At 42.7% G+C, this 19,846-nt stretch overlaps 1 protein-coding gene across 1 annotated transcript; it reads right to left on the bottom strand.

Annotated features, from left to right (window-relative positions):
- Positions 1 to 2,039: 2,039 nt before the first annotated feature.
- Positions 2,040 to 11,115, bottom strand: LOC138953977 (uncharacterized). Its single transcript, XM_070326004.1, has 2 exons — positions 9,590 to 11,115; positions 2,040 to 5,554 (listed from the first exon to the last, which is right to left on the bottom strand). The coding sequence occupies exons 1-2, from the start codon at positions 9,902 to 9,904 to the stop codon at positions 4,874 to 4,876; spliced, it is 996 nt and encodes a 331-aa protein (XP_070182105.1). The 5' UTR covers positions 9,905 to 11,115; the 3' UTR covers positions 2,040 to 4,873.
- Between the last annotated feature and the right edge of the window lie 8,731 nt (positions 11,116 to 19,846).

The raw sequence follows: 19,846 nt of genomic DNA, 5'->3' as shown, positions 1-19,846 counted from the left end.
CCCCCATTGCAATACCGAAGTTCGGCCTTCGTCGAAGATTGCTTGGCCAAAATGTCAATCAATTTGATTGAAAAATGAGGGTGTGACAGTGCCGCTTCAACTTTTACAAAAAGCCGGATATGACGTCATCAAAGGTATTTATCGAAAAAAAGAACAAGAAGGGCAAAGCCCATACGACTCACATGCTTGACCTTGACCTTAACTAAACCTAGCAATGACATCATACACTAAGAACTGCTTTACACATTTTTCCTACCAAAATACATGTGACCTTGACCCAAGGTCAAGGTCATCCAAGGTCATGCAACACAAAGCTGTTAATTCAAGATATAGGAAGTACAATGGTGCTTATTGGCTCTTTCTACCATGAGATATGGTCACTTTTAGTGGTTCACTACCTTATTTTGGTCACATTTCATAAGGGTCAAAGTGACCTTGACCTTGATCATATGTGACCAAATGTGTCTCACGATGAAAGCATAACATGTGCCCCACATAATTTTTAAGTTTGAAACAGTTATCTTCCATAGTTCAGGGTCAAGGTCACTTCAAAATATGTATACAATCCAACTTTGAAGAGCTCCTGTGACCTTGACCTTGAAGCAAGGTAAACCAAACTGGTATCAAAAGATGGGGCTTACTTTGCCCTATATATCATATATAGGTGAGGTATTGAATCTCAAAAACGTCAGAGAAAATGGGAAAAATGGGAAAAATAGCTGTTTTTTAGACAACATTTATGGCCCCTGCGACCTTGACCTTGAAGCAAGGTCAAGATGCTATGTATGTTTTTTGGGGCCTTGTCATCATACACCATCTTGCCAAATTTGGTACTGATAGACTGAATAGTGTCCAAGAAATATCCAACGTTAAAGTTTTCCGGACGTCCGTCCGGACGGACGGACGACTCGGGTGAGTACATAGACTCACTTTTGCTTCGCATGTGAGTCAAAAAACGTCCGGGGATATCATTCTCAGGAACTCTCATGTAAAATTTCATAAAGATCGGTCCAGTAGTTTGGTCTGAATCGCTCTACACTCACACGCACAGACAGACACACAGACACACAGACACACAGACACACACACACACACACACACACACACACACACACACACACACACACACACACATACACCACGACCCTCGTATCGATTCCCCCTCTATGTTAAAACATTTAGTCAAAACTTGACTGAATGTAAAAATGGGATGTCGGCCAATGGGATGGTGTCAAAATGGGATGTCGCGCTATTGTTATGACACGGTAGTAAAAACTAAAATGACGCTTGGCTTGTGAAATGTCGCGACAATTGGTTGGGGGCGAAATGGAATGGCGGTGAAACGGCATGGCGGCCAAATGGGATATGGTGTCAAAATGGGATGTCGCGCTATTGTTATGACATGTTAGTAAAAATAATGACGCTTGGCTTGTGAAATGTCGCGAAAATGGGATGGGGCAAAATGGGATTGCACCAAAATGGGATGTGGATCTAAAACCACCCCCACCACTCAGCGTAGAGGCTCTAAACAAGAAAAATTAATAATAATAAAAAGCAGGCATTACTTTGTGGAATGCGATATTTTTACATTTTTATACATTTTTACAAATCGCGGTTTTAGGTTCGACGTGATTTGTAAAATGTTTTTACATGTTTACAAATCACGAGTTAACAAACGCTTTTAACATAAATCGGAGTGTCAGGTAAGAAGGAAATGAGTGCAGGAGTGTAGCCGAATTGAGAAAATGCGTTGGTGTCGCGAAAAACAGAAATAGATTCAAACAACTATAATTATCTGGTTGTCTGTGTCTGTGTCTGTCTCTCTCTCTAACGCACGTGCACACACACACACACACACACACACACACACACGCACACACACGTACGTACGCACGCACGCACGCACGCACGCACTCTCTAACGCACATGCACACACACAGACAGAGACACAGACACACACACACACGTACGCACGCACGCACGCACGCACGCACAAACACACTGTTTTTTTGTATTTTTTAAATCAACCCATGCGCAGAGTAAACAACGGGGAAAGCGGATCCCAGAATCATTCAAAAATCAAGATCCTCGACTTTTTCAATAGCCTCTTGATAATGGCAGAGATGTGGGAAATGTTGAAGGTTTTGTACTCATGACATGTGCCCCTACATTGTGTTAAAAAAAAAGCAAACAAATACTGTTTTTATGGATGTTGTGTTTTTAAGCAAAATTTTAATAATTATGGTCTTCCTGGAACGATGTAGCGATGTTTATGTGTGTTTTAACACATTTAAATATATGTACAAACACGCATGGAAAATAGTAGTGTAAGCGTTCTCATATGTCGACGTTTCAATAATAACAAAACAAACTGCACTCAGTACTAAATAGAAATAGACGATCTTCGAAAATAACCGACTGTGGGGTTTGTACAAGTTGTTAAAAAGTGAACACTCATGCTTTTCTGGAGGCAATTGTGACCCTCCACCGCGGAATGAGTCGCATGTCACCTTTGCATGATTTTCATATGTTTACAGTTTCCTAAAGAGTTTTTTATGCTCTACCCAGTGGTGAAAACCGTTTTAGAAAAGAGCGAAAACTGTTTGAGTTATAAGCCTGTGACTAAGGTGACCCTCACACTGTCACCAGACACTCCCCGGACTTATATTTAAGCCTAGCGCAGAACCGCGCGAGGTGACATGCGACTCATTTCGTGGTGGAGGGTCACAATTGAGTTTTCAACACGTGCTCCTTGTCCGCGTGTTTCCGACACACTCCTCGCTGTAGTGACTGCATGACCTATAATGACACGTGGGAAAGTTTGCCTCAATAAAAGCAAGAGTATTCACTCTTTCACAACCAATACAAACCCGACATACGTGGTTTTTCCCCCGAACGTCGTCTCAGTATTGACGACTCTGTTCTCAGATAACTCTGTCGGGGTTTTGTTATGCGCTGTGGAAGAATAAGTCTTCCTAAACACGGTGTGTCAACCGATTCCGTTCATCCACCGGATGTTTCCGTTCATCCGCAGGATGTTTCCGTTCATTCAGCCTCATTTTCGTCACTTGCTTGGGGAAAAACGTTGTGGTAAGTCGTGTGGGCAGCGCGCTTGTGTGATATTGAAAGAATAAGGTAGCGAAATGGTTGGGCTATGTGTACGATAAGTATTAAGGTGCTAGTAATCCTAATGATGACACACGCGGGCCGAACGTGGCAAAATTGCCTGATTTTTTTATTACATTTTCTTCTTTTTCTCGCTCTGTTATCGAATCTGACACCTGATTTGCACATGATCACCAAAACCATTGCCTGTTACGACATTTCGCTTGAACAGAAGTTTATAGAAACCCATGACTTTTGTACAATCACTTGTCTTTTGAAAACATGCAGATTCCGTTCATACACCATGTTTCCGTTCGTACAAAAGTGCATGTTTCCGTTCGTACGAAAAGCGATTCCGTTCATACACATTCGTTAGATCAGAGTGAAACAGGCCCCCACTACAAGTTCTATGTATTCCAATCGTCTTCAAATAGCACAAAGTACGAATGCGTGTGATATTGGACCTATGTGAACCATAAGATGAATTGAATTTGCATAAAACAGTTTTGTGTCCGTTCGTACTGATTTTGACGGGAAAATGTGTCCGTTCGTAACTTTCATCAAATTGTTTCCGTTCGTACGCTTTTCATGACGTTTGTGATTTTTGGTAGAAAGCTTGTGCAAATAGCATTTTAATACCCCTAATTCGACTTATGTATAACCCATAATTCATGTTGTTCATGAGTGCAACAACACGCGACTGTGGCTTTTCTGGTGCAATACCATCCCGGTTCAAAATCTTTCTGAAGAGCAAACATTTTGATAAGTGTGTCTTCGTCCAGTTTCCTTACACAATGTCATTTCAAAGATCTGAACGTATGTGAAACCTCTTCAAAATATGTACTCTTTATTTCTTGAAATGTCAGATGTGCCACTCAGAAAAAAAGCAGATGCTGTGTGCTAAAATCGTTATAATCAGGTGATAGGTCAACACACTTTTAAATGTATCTTACGAATAGCAATTTAACAAAACAAAACTAACACTTGTTTTAGTGAGGGAATACAAAAGGTAGGGTTACCTGTTTGCATAACTTTTTGTTTCTTCGTTCGTTAGTTTGTTTGCTTATTTGTTTGTTTGTATATATGCGCAGGCTCGCTTAGCCGGAGCGGTCAGTGCAGTTTGAACAGACGATATTTAAGCCTGATATTATTTGGGTGAAGACAACTTCGCGGACTCTTCTTCGCTGCACGAAACTTTGGCACTGAATTTTCGGTACAAAAGACTTGGCGAATAAGTCAAACTTCGGGCTCAATTGAACAGCGTTTACTGTCCAGTATTAAGTTCAACACCCATAAAGACCTTCCGCCTTAATGGAGCCCGAAGCTAACTTCACAAAGTCTTCATGAATAATTGGTATACGAGAATTCAGTGCCAAAGCTTCTTCCAGCGAGCTTTGGGAAGTACACTTCGCGAAGTCGAGTTCGCCCAATTAAGGACTCAGTTTGTCTGATCAGCCACACGGTAGGAGGAGCTTTCCAGCGGTCGGTGAACTCCAATAATCTCAGAATGAGATCTCTCAAGTCCAGCATTCTACCCAAAAGCCACGAGGACGCCCCAAAACTCAAGCAGGTCTCAAAGACGCCCTAACAGCCATAAAGCCAGTCATTAATTGGTACATGGTCGACATTCTACTTCACACAGTCTACTTCGCGAAGTTTCCTACACGAAGCTTTGGCGCTGACATTTTTGTAAACAAAACCTTCGCGACGACTTCAGGAAATCAACGTTAGGCTTATTTTATTGAAGGCCTTTAGGTCGGTTGTGTTGTCACGCAGGCCTCCAACTCCCGTGGTCAGCTACGCGGGAGGCCACGCAGCAGGACATCAGATTGCCCGGACTGTAGAGGTCATTACAGTTACACAGCTGTTTCAGGGGGCGTCTGAAGCGAGCCACCAGACAGGAGTACATGAAGCAGTTGAGGCTGGACACGACCACCTGCAGCAGGTTGGCGACACTGTCCACCATGACCTCTGCAGCAACTCCTCCGCCGCTCAGCTGCAGGACGATGAAGGTGGTGACGAAGGCCGGGTAAGCCACGACGCACAGAACGCTGGTGACGATCATGACGTCGATCAGACTTTGGGTGCCGACGAAGAGAGCGGCCGTGGACTCCATGTTCATGGACTGGGACAGCTCCATTTTCATCTTGGACACGTTGAGGACCAGCGTCAGCACGAAGGCGACTTGCACCAGTACGGGCACGATCAGCACCACCACCTGCACAACGGCGTGGCAGACCTTCGAGGCGAGCGACGCCTGGTCCCACAGGGCAAAGTCCACGAAGTCCAGACTCCACAGGAAACCTAGAACGAGGAAGACGACGACCTGCAGCTTGACGCGCGTGACGTGGCGCTGCCACACCCAGGGGAATAAGGTGGAGGTGAAACGATACGCCACCATCATCATTGTCAGATTCACCTGGCTTCCCCGAGACCCTAAGGCCAGCACCTGCACAATACAATTCGATACGATACGATACGATACGATACGATACGATACAATACGATGCGATACGATGCGATACGATACGATACGATGCGATACGATACGATACGATACGATGCGATACGATGCGATACGATACGATACGATACGATACGATACGATACGATGCGATGCGATGCGATACGATACGATACGATGCGATACGATACGATGCGATGCGATGCGATACGATACGATACGATACGATACGATGCGATACGATACGATGCGATGCAATGCACTGCAATACAATACAATACAATGCAAAGCAATGCAATGCAATACAATATTTTAAACATAAACAAGAAGGGCAAAGCCCATACGACTCACATGCTTTACACATTTTTCCTACCAAAATACATGTGACCTTGACCCAAGGTCAAGGTCATCCAAGGTCATGCAACACAAAGCTGTTAATTCAAGACATAGGAAGTACAATGGTGCTTATTGGCTCTTTCTACCATGAGATATGGTCACTTTTAGTGGTTCACTACCTTATTTTGGTCACATTTCATAAGGGTCAAAGTGACCTTGACCTTGATCATATGTGACCAAATGTGTCTCATGATGAAAGCATAACATGTGCCCCACATAATTTTTAAGTTTGAAACAGTTATCTTCCATAGTTCAGGGTCAAGGTCACTTCAAAATATGTATACAATCCAACTTTGAAGAGCTCCTGTGACCTTGACCTTGAAGCAAGGTAAACCAAACTGGTATCAAAAGATGGGGCTTACTTTGCCCTATATATCATATATAGGTGAGGTATTGAATCTCAAAAACTTCAGAGAAAATGGGAAAAATGGGAAAAATAGCTGTTTTTTAGGCAACATTTATGGCCCCTGCGACCTTGACCTTGAAGCAAGGTCAAGATGCTATGTATGTTTTTTGGGGCCTTGTCATCATACACCATCTTGCCAAATTTGGTACTGATAGACTGAATAGTGTCCAAGAAATATCCAACGTTAAAGTTTTCCGGACGGCCGGACGGCCGGACGGACGGCCGGACGGACGGCCGGCCGGACGGACGGACGGACGACTCGGGTGAGTACATAGACTCACTTTTGCTTCGCATGTGAGTCAAAAAACCAAGTGTGTGGCTGAATACAGTGACAGCAAGAACACTTTTGTGTGTATTGCAAAAACAAACTATAATTAAGTAGATGTGCAACGCCAAGGCACTGCATACCCCAGCGAAAGACAAACCTCTCTCTCTCTCTCTCTCTCTCTCTCTCTCTCTCTCTCTCTCCTCTCTCTCTCTCTCTCTCTCTCTCTCTCTCTCTCTCTCTCTCTCTCTCTCTCAAACACACACACACACGAACACACACACACACACACACACACACACACACACACACACACACACACACACACCCAAGTTACACACGTACACACGTAGTACACACATACACACTCACTCACACGCACGCACTCACTCACTCTCTCACACACACTTCACTGTACACACAAAACACACCCCCATACGCACATATAGACAGACGGACATACACACCTTTACAAACAAACACATAAACACACACATACACTTACGCACACGCACAAACACAAACCAACCCACCCACTCTCTCTCTCTCTCTCTCTCTCTCTCTCTCTCTCTCTCTCTCTCTCTCTCTCTCTCTCTCTCTTTCTCTCTCTCTTTATCTCTTATACAAACAGACACAAACACACACACACACACACACACACACACACACACACACACACACACACACATGTACATACGCATGCATGTACGCACGCACACACCCACAGACACACACACACACACACACACACACACACACACACACACACACACACACACACATTGACTCACACAAATCTCATACACACAATACACACACTCATACGCACATACACGGTTGGCCTAGTGGTAAGGCGTCCGCCCCGTGATCGGGTGGTCGTGGGTTAGAACCCAGGCCGGGTCATACCTAAGACTTTAAAATTGGCAATCTAGTGGGTGCTCCGCCTGGCGTCTGGCATTATGGGGTTAGTGCTAGGACTGGTTGGTCCGGTGTCAGAATAATGTGACTGGGAGAGACATGAAGCCTGTGCTGCGACTTCTGCCTTTTGTGTGGCGCACGTTATATCTCAAAGCAGCACCGCCCTGATAATTATGGAAACAAACAAACAAATACGCACATAGACAGACGGACACACACACACACCTTTAGAAACAAACGCATATACACACTCATACACACACAAACATACACACAAACTCATGCTCACACACACACACACACTCTCTCTCTCTCTCAAACACACACACACACACACACACACACACACACACACACACACACACACACCAAGTCACACACACACACACACACACACACTCACTCACACGCACTCACTCACTCTCTAACAAAAAACTTCATACACACAAAACACACACCCATACGCACATATGGACAGACGGACATGCACACCTTTACAAACAAACACACATACACGCACACACATACACTTATGCCCACACACACACTTACACACACACGAGTACAGACTCATGCACGCGTGCGCACGCACACACACACACACACACCCACACACACACACACACACACACACACACACACACACACACACAAATACACACACACCACACACATACGAGTACAGATTCATGCACGCGTGCGCGCGCGCACACACACACACACACACACACACACACACACACACACACACACACACACACACACACACACACACACAGTAACACTAACAAATGTGCACAAAATGAACACAAACACACACACTGCGCGAGAGAGAAAGACTACAGGGAGGCATGACGTCATGATGCATTAATTGACGTCAAAGACTTTCGACCGTGACATATTCTTCTTACGCGAGCTTTATCCATAGACTTGGAAACTACGGAATTTCTACCCGTCCAAAGCGGCCTGGGGTGGCGTTTGCTGAAAAAATGGGGGCGCCTATTTTACCCACCGTATTTTTGTTAGTATGGTCCCAATTTTTGGTGAACTTCCATCTCCAACTGTAGCACGTAGCCGGGCACAACGAATCCTTCTTTATCATGTATTATTCGGTGTGCACATTTCTCAAATCGATTACAGTATAGCGTTCACGGGATACCTCCAGCTTCGCTGGGATTATACAAACATCACCTTAGCTCCTTTGCATGACATGATGAATTACATGGACGGGCGCAGTGCCGTGGTGGTAATACGTCGGCCTCCTAATCGGTAGGTCGTGAGTTCGAATCCCGGTCGCTGCCACCTGGTGGGCTAAGAATGGAGATTTTTCCGATCTCCCAGGTCAACTGGTATGTGCAGACCTGCTAGTGACTTATCACCCTTCGTGTGTACACGCAAGCACAATACCAAGTGCGCACGGAAAAGATCCTGTAATCCATGTCAGAGTTCGGTGGCTTATAGAAACACGAAAATACACAGCATGCCTCCCCCGAAATCGGCGTATGCTGCCTGAATGGTGGCGTAAAAACGGTCATGCACGTAAAAAGTCACTCGTGAACAAACATGAGTGAAGAAGAAGAAGAAGAAGAAGAAGAAGAAGAAGAAGAAGAAGAATTACTTCAAGGCACTAAAAAATACTGCGTCTAAATTGCCATTCAAATGCTCAGAAAAAAACACAGAAAAAACACTGCACGATGATGTGTACCAGACAACAAGCCAAGAGCCAGTGTCTCTCAACCTAAGAGGCTAGGTCAAAGGGGCAGCCAGGCAAATCACCATGAAACTGCATCATGCGTGCGGGCGGCCGCTGCCTCCTTGTTGTGAACGAAGAAGAAGAAGAAGAAGAAGAAGAAGAAGAAGAAAAAGACTCAAGACATCTACAGGAAGGAGAAGAAGACAAAGAAGAACACAAAGATAATGATGATGACAAGTGTTGTTTGACGCATTCACGGTAAAAACCATATTAGGGGGAATGTTCCCGACGAAGAAGAAGAAGAAGATGCATTGTTGAAATATAAACTGAAGGCATACATACCTTGAACAGACACTGTACTTCCCAGCTGTCGGCGTAGAACCAAGCGTTGAAGAACACGATGTGAACTACGCTAAACAGGGCGTTGATCTTGAGCAGAAAGTCGCTGGTGTGGAAGTTCTTCTTACGAAACCAGATCCACATGGCGATCCCGTTGAGAAGGACGCCCATCAACGAAACGGGGGTGGTGACGTACATGGTGGTGACGTCACACACTCTCCTGGCTTGCGTCAGATCGCGAGGTTCGCGGGCCTTTACACCTACATGTTGGAAGTTGTGGAAGATGCGGATCTGTGGTTGACTTTCATTCGATGCCATGGAATCACACGTTTGGTTGTTCACGCAAGTCTACTTTGAGTCTGATTTCTGGCAAAAAGATTTGCCCCCTCAAGGAATTATTTTTTCAGTCACATTACATTGGTTTAACTCTGCGCTGTGGCAAAAGAAATAATGTTTCCAGATGTTTCTGCATTAACATCGTTTTTGCTTTTGTTATTATTGTTTTAATCTGCGCGGTGTTAGTTGTGATTACTACGAAAGAAACTATGGTGTTTTTTTTCCAGCACTCAGATATTATTAGGTGCTTAACATGAAAATTCATAAAGCATGTGTAGATTGCAAGCTATTTAAAATAGTTTGATCTCTGGCAACATATTTGTTTGGGAGATGCGTGTGCATTCACATTGTGTCCACTGTGCGCTGTGTTAAGTTCTTATTATTATTATTGTGGTAGAAATTACTTTTTGGGAAGTTTTGCTACAATTCCTCCGTTTCATGTGTTATAATGGAAGTTCATACTGCAGATGTGGATGCACGCTGTTTTTCCGGGAACAAAAATTTAAGTTTGTATTTTTTTGTTTTTTGTTTGTGGTCACTTCGTTTTAGCTGCTGAAAGTGTTTAGGCCTATAGATATATATGTAAGTTCAGATACAAGGGGAAAGGTACGCCAGTTCGTATTATCTCTGGCAACAGAAATCCTTTTTCCCTGCAAAGAAACGCCTCTGCAGTCATTGTTTCAACCCTGCTCTATTTATTTCTGATTTTTGCGGAACCAATTACATTTTGATGAGCTTTGTTGTAATTACTGTGTTTTGCTTGTAGTTTGGCAGAGATTTGAGACCACTGACTGACAATAAAATAAGGCAAACATGAAGGTGGTTTCTACAGCAAGAAAACAAGATTCCAAGCAAAGTTATTCACTTTTAGCGTTTTCACATAAACTTCGTCGTTGGTTTGTTAAGATGCTCATCTGTTTGAAGTTCAAAATCACTGCAGTGTTTGTGCTCCGACTCCGACAATTGATGCAGATTTCAAACCACTGACAACTAACAGAATGTTCTTCAGTATTACTCCGAATTAAACTTGCATATTCTTTTCTATTTGCTGTTGCGCAGGAACTTCAGCCTTTTCTTTTATTCTATCAGCTGTTTCACACACACAAACTCGACTTCAGTATTTGAGAAAGAAATTGTCCAACAAAACTCAAAAATCGAATTCAGACGTGCATGAGGCTGTTCATGTTCTAATTTCACAGAATAGAGATACTTTTGTCTCCACAATATAGATGACGCATACATTTTACGTCATAAACGAAACTTACACTCAGGTAGCAGAACATTTAGTCATGGATGCCAAGACATTATTCCAAGCGCTTCTGGGATGGCCGAAACTACAATGATTGTGTTGGGCCGGCCTGCTTGTGCTGATTTGTTCGATTTGTTTCCCCTCTTTTATTTGAGGTACATTTCAGTTATAATATGAGGTGCTTTTTTTTGTGGCAGAGTGGGAATCGAGACGAGATGTGTGTGTGTGTGTGTGTGTGTGTGTGTGTGTGTGTGTGTGTGTGTGTGTGTGCGTGCGTGCGTGTGCATTCGTGCGCCGGGCGGGCGTGCTTGTGTGTGTGTGTGTGTGTGTGTGTGTGTGTGTGTGTGTGTGTGTGTGTGTGTGTAGCAATGCCTGTAAACTACAAACAAACAAGTAAACAAACAAACAAACAAACAAACAAACAAACGAAGATACAATGTCAAACCCGAAAGTAAATGTAATTATATACAAAAACAACGATTACGACAGGCTGACGCTCAAACTAACACAAGGGAAGCAACCTCGCTGCTTACTGAAAACACATTTCAGGGCACAGGCAACGGTGACTTCCCTTTAATTGAAACTATCAAGGGCAGCAGCTGACTAGGACGCCGGGTTTTATTTTCCAGGGTCAACTTTGTGCTGAATCTTCTCGTGTGTTCGAACACCCCGTGTGCACGCATGCGCACGATAGAGATCCCAAGATCACAGCGAAAATCCCAATATAAACAAATTTGGTCTGAGACGAGTTAATCTCCAATAGTCAGTCAGACGACGGTCCGACTTCTCTCTTCCTTGGATGTGTATCCTCCTTGCCCTGTTAGCTGATCATTTACCGATCTTCTGCTATTTTCTTTCCGTTTTCATGGGGTTTTGTTTCGTTTGGCTTTTGAGTTTCGTGGCTGATGGCTGTATGTATTCAACCGTGCGATCGCGATCGAACAAGCGGCGTTTGCAGACTCCCGAAGGTTTCAGTCCTGGTATCAGGCGGCATTTGACGCCAAAACTAAACACAAAACTCGCCTCCAAGTAAAAGAGTTACGGCACGTTTCGCCCGCACCCTTCCTCCTCCTCCTTCAATCCCTCTCCACCCACCCCAAGTAAAACAATTTGTTAAAGGTAAATATATGATTGGTTAGATCACTAGATTACTATCAGCCGGCTCATCGATCACCCAAACCAAACATCCAACTAAGCACGAAAGAGACTAATAAAGACAGGACGGTGTCACGATTTCATCTTTCGCCTGTGTGGGGGAAGGGCTCCTAATATGGACCACTTTTTGTTTCATGCTGATAACTAGCTTGTTTTCTTGCGAAGAAGTTTCATTTTGTGTTTGGTAGTCCTTCTCTCTTATGTTAACCGGTTAGGCCTAATTAGAGTGAAATAGCTTTGATAGACATTCAGCAAAAATTAAATACAGACAAAATCACAAAGGGTCCATATTAGGAGCCTGGGCGCCTAATATGGACCAGTGAAGCGGCCTTCACGAATCACTGTAAAACGCCCCCTATATTTTAAAATAACATGATACAACTTAGTGTACAAGTCAGCCTAATTAAAATATGCTCTAGATTTATCTGTTTCGGGTTGATGAGAGCATTATTTGAAGCACACCAGGAAACTAAAGAAGCTTATCAAAAACAGAGTGAAAATAAGTGAAATTTTCAACTTCTACGAAAAGAAAACTTTTTGTTGCATTTTTTTTAAATCTCGAGGGCTAGTTATAGGTTATTTCCAGCAAGCTTCTTAATGAATGAATGAAAATAGCCTTTAGTTTTTATTTTCTTCGATTTGTTGAAGGTGGTCCATATTAGGGGACTCGCACATACTTTGAGATTTTGCTATTATTTTTTGTTTGCAGTACAAATTCGGGGTCAACACTGCCAAAATGTAACAAATACGGTTTTAGCTGTCATATATACAATTTTTGTGTGATAAAAGCTTTGGCTGTGGACAGAAACGAGTCCGTTTTAGGCGTCAAATTTAGAGTGAACGCTGCCAAAAGTGAATAAAAGAGAAAAAGCCTAACGGTTTTGAGATTTCTGTTTCTGCAACTGTTTTGACATGTGCAAGTTATCCAGAGAGGGTGAATACAGCGAATAAAACTTTTTTGAGCGCTCTAGCGCCGTTAGTTTGTCAGAACAGAAGGTGGTCCATATTAGGAGCCGGTCCATATTAGGAGCCCTTCCCCTGCATATTTCCCCCTCGACATATACTCAAGACTGAAATGTTGTTTCCTGGTAACATTTAGAAGTGAAATTATTTATGGACGAAAAGCATGTCAGTTTCTTGCATGTGAAGAAAATTGGTGGTAAAAGTTAATAGATTTCACCCCCAAAATCGAATTCTTCGAAAACGTGTACTGAGTGGTTACGTCCCTTGAGTAAGAAGGAAAACATTTTAGGATGAATCAAATTTCTAAGTTAAATAAAACAAATTGGTTGGAAAAATTTGGCCCCATGAATGTAAGGTACACAAGGTCGCTCATCAGTACTATCGAAGGGTGTTTTTTTGTTCAGTGTAGAGTTTATACTAGATCAACGAGGCCGAGAAGCGAAATATCAACACGGCGAAAGATGAAAACGTCACACCGGCAGACACATCGGATATCACTCAGTGCTACTGTCCGTCTCTCTCTCTCTCTCTCTCTCTCTCTCTCTCTCTCTCTCTCTCTCTCTCTCTCTCTCTCTCTCTCTCTCTCTCTCTCTCTCTCTCTCTCTCTCTCTCACCCCAACACACACACACACACATACACACACACACACACACGCTCGCACACATGCAAAATGGGCCCACACACGCACAGACGTACGCTCACGTGCACACATCTAACAGAAATAAAATACGGCCACAGAACAAAAGTTTAATAGAAACAACTCCTCCAAGGGGTCTATCAGTGAAGGGATTAAACATGAAATCCATACTCAGCAACGCACAAGAGACGACAAACGAACACGTCTTAAACCTGCCCGTCTTGAGTAGATGCAATCTTCTCAACCCTTGATCAGCTCAGCGGGTTGTTGAAGTGCATGTAGCCGCTATCAACTTATGCAGTGAGGTCTTCTTTGTATTTTTATATTTAGTCAAGTTTTGACTAAATATTTTAACGTAGAGGGGGGAATCGAGACGAGGGTCGTGGTGTATGTGCGTGTGTGTGTCTGTGTGTGTGTGTAGACCGATTCAGACTAAACAGCTGGACCGATCTTTATGAAATTTGACATGAGAGTTCCTGGGTATAAAATCCCCGAATGTTTTTTTCATTTTTTTGATAAATGTCTTTGATGACGTCATATCCGGCTTTTTGTGAAAGTTGAGGCGGCACTGTCACACCTTCATTTTTTAATAAAATTGATTGAAATTTTGGTCAAGTAATCTCCGACGAAGCCCGGACTTCGGTATTGCATTTCAGCTTGGTGGCTTAAAAATTAATTAATGACTTTGGTCATTAAAAATCTGAAAATTGTAAAAAAAAATATAAAAATTTATAAAACGATCCAAATTATTTTACGTTCATCTTATTCTCCATCATTTGCTGGTTCCAAAAACATATAAATATGTTATATTCGGATTAAAAACAAGCTCTGAAAATTAAATATATAAAAATTATTATTAAAATTAAATTGTCGAAATCAATTTAAAAACACTTTCATCTTATTCCTTGTCGGTTCCTGATTCCAAAAACATATAGATATGATATGTTTGGATTAAAAACACGCTCAGAAAGTTAAAACAAAGAGAGGTACAGAAAAGCGTGCTATCCTTCTTAGCGCAACTACTACCCCGCTCTTCTTGTCAATTTCACTGCCTTTGCCATGAGCGGTGGACTGACGATGCTACGAGTATACGGTCTTGCTGAAAAATGGCATTGCGTTCAGTTTCATTCTGTGAGTTCGACAGCTACTTGACTAAATGTTGTATTTTCGCCTTACGCGACTTGTTTCCTTTCTTGTAATTTCTGTTTACAGGCACACTCCCTCCCGTGAAAAAAGTTCGGCTTAAATATCTCAGAGCTGCACAGGCTAGCTTTTAGATTAGTTAAGGTCATCCCTCCACTGCTATATATATAGCAAAAATTCATACCCTGACTGCTTCCTGAAGCAGAGTGGGAATGTTCGGATGATTACATTTCTTAACGGAAACACGTGTTATAAACTGCGAAATCTATGGGTTATTTTCCAGAGCCGCGTACCAGTAGAAACCATGTTACGAAGGTGACATTTCTTTAATTAAACTGAGACATTTTAACTATAAACATTGATTGCATTAATACTGGTTCCATATAATTATATACTTGGCCTTCAGAGAAAGAATTAAAAATACTTGCACATTTTTTTGGTCTGCGTTCAGTACATTACAAGTATTTTAAAGTACGTCACTCGCGTCACATGGAAACCAGACAATGTTGCATTGATTTAAATACTCATAATTTTTTTTTTTTTTTAAGATAAAAGTGTATACACTGTTTTTTGCTGAATGTCTGTATCATACTCTTATTTGAGTATTAATGAAAACAAAGTAAATAAAATACATTCTAGTTGCCATTTAAAATACGTTATAGTGATTTAAAGGACCGACAATGCAAGCCACAAAATGGTACCCAGCTCAGACGGGCGCAATGGCTTGGTGGTAAGACGCGCCGGCCTCCAAAGCGGAAGGTCGTGGGTTCGAATCCCGGTCGTGCCTGGTGGGTTAAGGTGGAGATTTTTCCGATCTCCCATGCAGGTCAACTTATGTGCAGACCTGCTAGTGCCTTATCCCACTTCGTGTGTACACGCAAGCACAAGACCAAGTGCGCACGGAAAAGATCCTGTAATCCATGTCAGAGTTCGGTGGGTCATAGAAACACGAAAATACCCAGCATGCTTCCTCCAAAATCGGCGTATGGCTGCCTAAATGGCGGGGTAAAAACGGTCATACACGTAAACATCCACTCGTGCAAAAAAACACCGAGTGTACGTGGGAGTTTCAGCCCACAAACGCAGAAGAAGAAGTACTACCCAGCTCCAAAGAATGAACCCCTATTCATAAAACATTCTCTACACTGCACAAGAAACAGTCAGGATATGTTTTTGTGTTGTTTTGATTTTAATATGTGGCCACGTTTAAGGGTGGTCTTGTCTTATGCAAAAGCCTGGGAAGCTCAGAGATAGAGAACGAAACTGTGTTTTCATGGGAAGGTCTGTCCCTTTGAACGAGAGATAGTGAACGAGACTGTTTTCATGGGAAGGTCTGTCACTTTGAACGAGAGATAGTGAACGAGACTGTTTTGATGGGAAAGACTGTGACTTTGAACGAGAGATAGTGAACGAGACTGTTTTGATGGGAAAGACTGTGACTTTGAACGAGAGATAGTGAACGAGACTGTTTTGATGGGAAAGACTGTGACTTTGAACGAGAGATAGTGAACGAGACTGTTTTGATGGGAAAGACTGTGACTTTGAACGAGAGATAGTGAACGAGACTGTTTTGATGGGAAAGACTGTGACTTTGAACGAGAGATAGTGAACGAGACTGTTTTGATGGGAAAGACTGTGACTTTGAACGAGAGATAGTGAACGAAACTGTTTTCATGGGAAAGTCTGTGACTTTGAACTGCGATAAGTCGTTGAAGTGCATGTGGGCGTTATACACTTATGCAGGGAGAGCTAGCGCTCTTCTGTGAAATTGTCTCTGTCTTCGTGTTTGACGTTTAGATTGTTATCAACTTAGCGTAGATCTTCTGCGAGCTATCAGAAGACAAATCAGTTAGAAGTAGAAAGAAAGAGTGTTTTGATTTTTTTTCTTTTGTGCTTGGGGAACGCTTTCTGGTAAAAGTTTATGCTTGTCTGAATAATACATTCTGCACAAAACACATGAGTAAGGAGAGCTTGTTAATTTGAAATGTCAAACCTGGTAGCTTTTCTAAACTCGTAACAGTACCCGCTATTACGAGCTAGTCGTGTGACAGAGAGTTTTCTTGCACACGAGACTGTAGATGTTTCACGACGGCTTTAGCCGGAGTGAAACAGCAGCAGTCGAGTGTGCAAGAAAACTCTCTGTCACACGACTAGCTCGTAATGGCGATTATGTCTCACAGCTTCAACAGAGGAGAGAACAAACACGTTTTGCGTACTCAGTCACGCTTGATAAACCTAAACACAGGAGCAGCCATTGTGGAGAGATCTACTTTTTGACGAAAGTGACCGAACAACTATAAATGACGTCTCGGAATATGTGAATGACGTCACAGTCATCGTCACAGTCTGTATCTTTTGAAGCATCGCAATCTTCATGACGTCTTTCTGTGTCTGCATCCGCGAAATGTTTGTTCTTTCCGGGATCTTTGTCATCTATGTTCACAACTCTGTCCTTATAGTGTCAGACTAACAGGCCTCCTGAGCGAGCCACTTTCCAAGGGCAGCTAAATTCGCGTATGGAAACAGTACTGTCGTCTGGGATGCCGTTTTCAGTATTCTGAGCGTTAAAGAATTTGTAAAGAGAAGAAACGATAACAGCAGGAGAAATAAAAGTCGTGTGTGTGGACGATTTCGAGTTTGAATCCGTTCTTGCACATGCTCCAAAGCGCGTAACATACAATCTTGCACACGTTTGCTTTAGTAGTGGCAAAGAAGGAAAGCGTGTGACATAATCCAATATTTAACACACAACCAGTCCCCAGATACCGCCCCCCCCCCCCCCCCCCCCCTCTTCCCAGCCATCTCCCACCCCCACCCCCACCAGTCTATACCCCCCCCCCCCCCACTCACCAACACTCTCGCCTCCTTATGGCTTGAAAAAACACAATTTGCAGTTTCATTTTTCAGAGAAAGGATATTTTAGCTGATGTCCAGCCCGAGATTATGAGATTACATACAGGAAACAGTGCGCCATTGTATTTGATCTATATTCTTAACAAAACCGGGCGCAGTGGCGTAGTGGATAAGACATCGGCCTTCTAATCGGAAGGTCGTGAGTTCAAACCCAGGCCACGGCCAATCTCCCAGGTCAACTTATGTGTAGACCTGCTAGTGCCGTAACCCCCTTCGTGTGTACACGCAAGCAAAAGACTAAGTGCGCACGGAAAAGATCCTGTAATCCATGTCAGAGTTCGGTGGGTTATAGAAACACGAAAATACCCAGCATGCTTCCCCCGAAATCGGCGTATGCTGCCTGAATGGCGGGGTAATAACGATCATACACGTAAAAAGCCATTCGTGAACAAACATGAGTGAACGTGGGAGTTTCAGTCCGTGAACGAAGAAGAAGAGGAAGGTAACAAAATCAAAATATTTCCCTCGTTGTGAATTTGAGAATGACGTGGAACATTCTTAAATACCATGCAGCTGACTGGTCACAAAGATTGAAACGAATCTTGCAAGTGGCCGAGCAGAAATGCAATTCAAAATCAATGATTGCGGTGGACATTCTCTCGCGATTCTAATTTGTCTCTGTCTCGAAAGCAGATTGTATTATTTCGTCCCGTTGGTCTTCTACTTCCAGTCGTAGGCGCTTCTTCCTCTTTTTACATTTAGTCAAGTTTTGACTAAATGTTTTAACGTAGAGGGGGAATCGAGACGAGGGTCGTGGCGTATGTGTGTGTGTGTGTGTGTGTGTGTGTGTGTGTGTGTGTGTGTGTGTGTAGAGCGATTCAGACCAAACTACTGAACCGATCTTTATGAAATTTGACATGAGAGTTCCTGGGAATGATATCCCCGGATTTTTTTTTCTTTTTTTCGATAAATACTTTTGATGACGTCATATCCGGCTTTTTGTAAAAGTTGAGGCGGCACTGTCACACCCTCATTTTTCAATCAAATTGATTGAAATTTTTGTAAAGCAATCTTCGACAAAGGCCGGACTTCGGTATTGCATTTCAGCTTGGTGGCTTAACAATTAATTAATGACTTTGGTCATTAAAAATCTGAAAATTGTAATAATGTTTTTTTTTTTTATATATATATAAAACTATCCAAATTTACGTTCATCTTCTTCTACATTATTTCCTGATTCCAAAAACATATAAATATGTTATATTTGGATTAAAAACAAGCTCTGAAAATTAAAAATATAAAAATTATGATCAAAATTAAATTTTCGAAATCGATTTAAAAACAATTTCATCTTATTCCTTGTCGGTTCCTGATTCCAAAAACATATAGATATGATATGTTTGGATGAAAAACACGCTCAGAAAGTTAAAACGAAGAGAGGTACAGAAAAGCGTGCTATGCAGCACAGCGAAACCACTACCGCGCTGAACAGGCTCGTCAGTTTCACTCCGTTATGCACAAGCGGCACACTACGGTCATTGTGAAAAAATGCAGTGCGTTCAGTTTGATTCTGTGAGTTCCACAGCTTGACTAAATGTAGTAATTTCGCCTTACGCGACTTCGTTTTTTGTGTGTTAAAGCTTGGCCAAAGGAATGTTCTCAAGAAGTATATTTCCGTCAACCGTTTATGGCCGCGAATCGTGTCTCAAACCCAACAGTGCAAGTCTCAAACTCAAAAAGTGAAAGCCCAATATTTTGACAAATAACGCCGTGTTTACCTTCAAACGCTTTGCAGTTTTCGCCTGACACTGAGCCACTTGCCGACACTTCTAGAACACACACAAACCAGCATGGGCGGAGGTGGCTTCTCTTTCCTCTTGAAGAGGACACCCGATGCTGGGCACACAGGGTGGTGCAACTCCC

This window comes from Littorina saxatilis, linkage group LG17, assembly GCF_037325665.1.
Source record: "Littorina saxatilis isolate snail1 linkage group LG17, US_GU_Lsax_2.0, whole genome shotgun sequence".
In the NCBI taxonomy this organism is placed as follows: domain Eukaryota; kingdom Metazoa; phylum Mollusca; class Gastropoda; order Littorinimorpha; family Littorinidae; genus Littorina; species Littorina saxatilis.
The sequence above is the reverse complement of the archived record's forward strand: the minus strand, read 5'-3'. Positions and strand labels throughout refer to the sequence as shown.

Excerpts from the sequence above, each read along its gene's own strand:
- LOC138953977 (XM_070326004.1), bottom strand. The coding sequence starts at position 9,904 with ATGGCATCGAATGAAAGTCAACCACAGATCCGCATCTTCCACAACTTC. Across the intron at positions 5,555-9,589 it reads AAGTACAGTGTCTGTTCAAG|GTGCTGGCCTTAGGGTCTCG; the intron begins GTATGTATGCCT and ends TGTATTGTGCAG.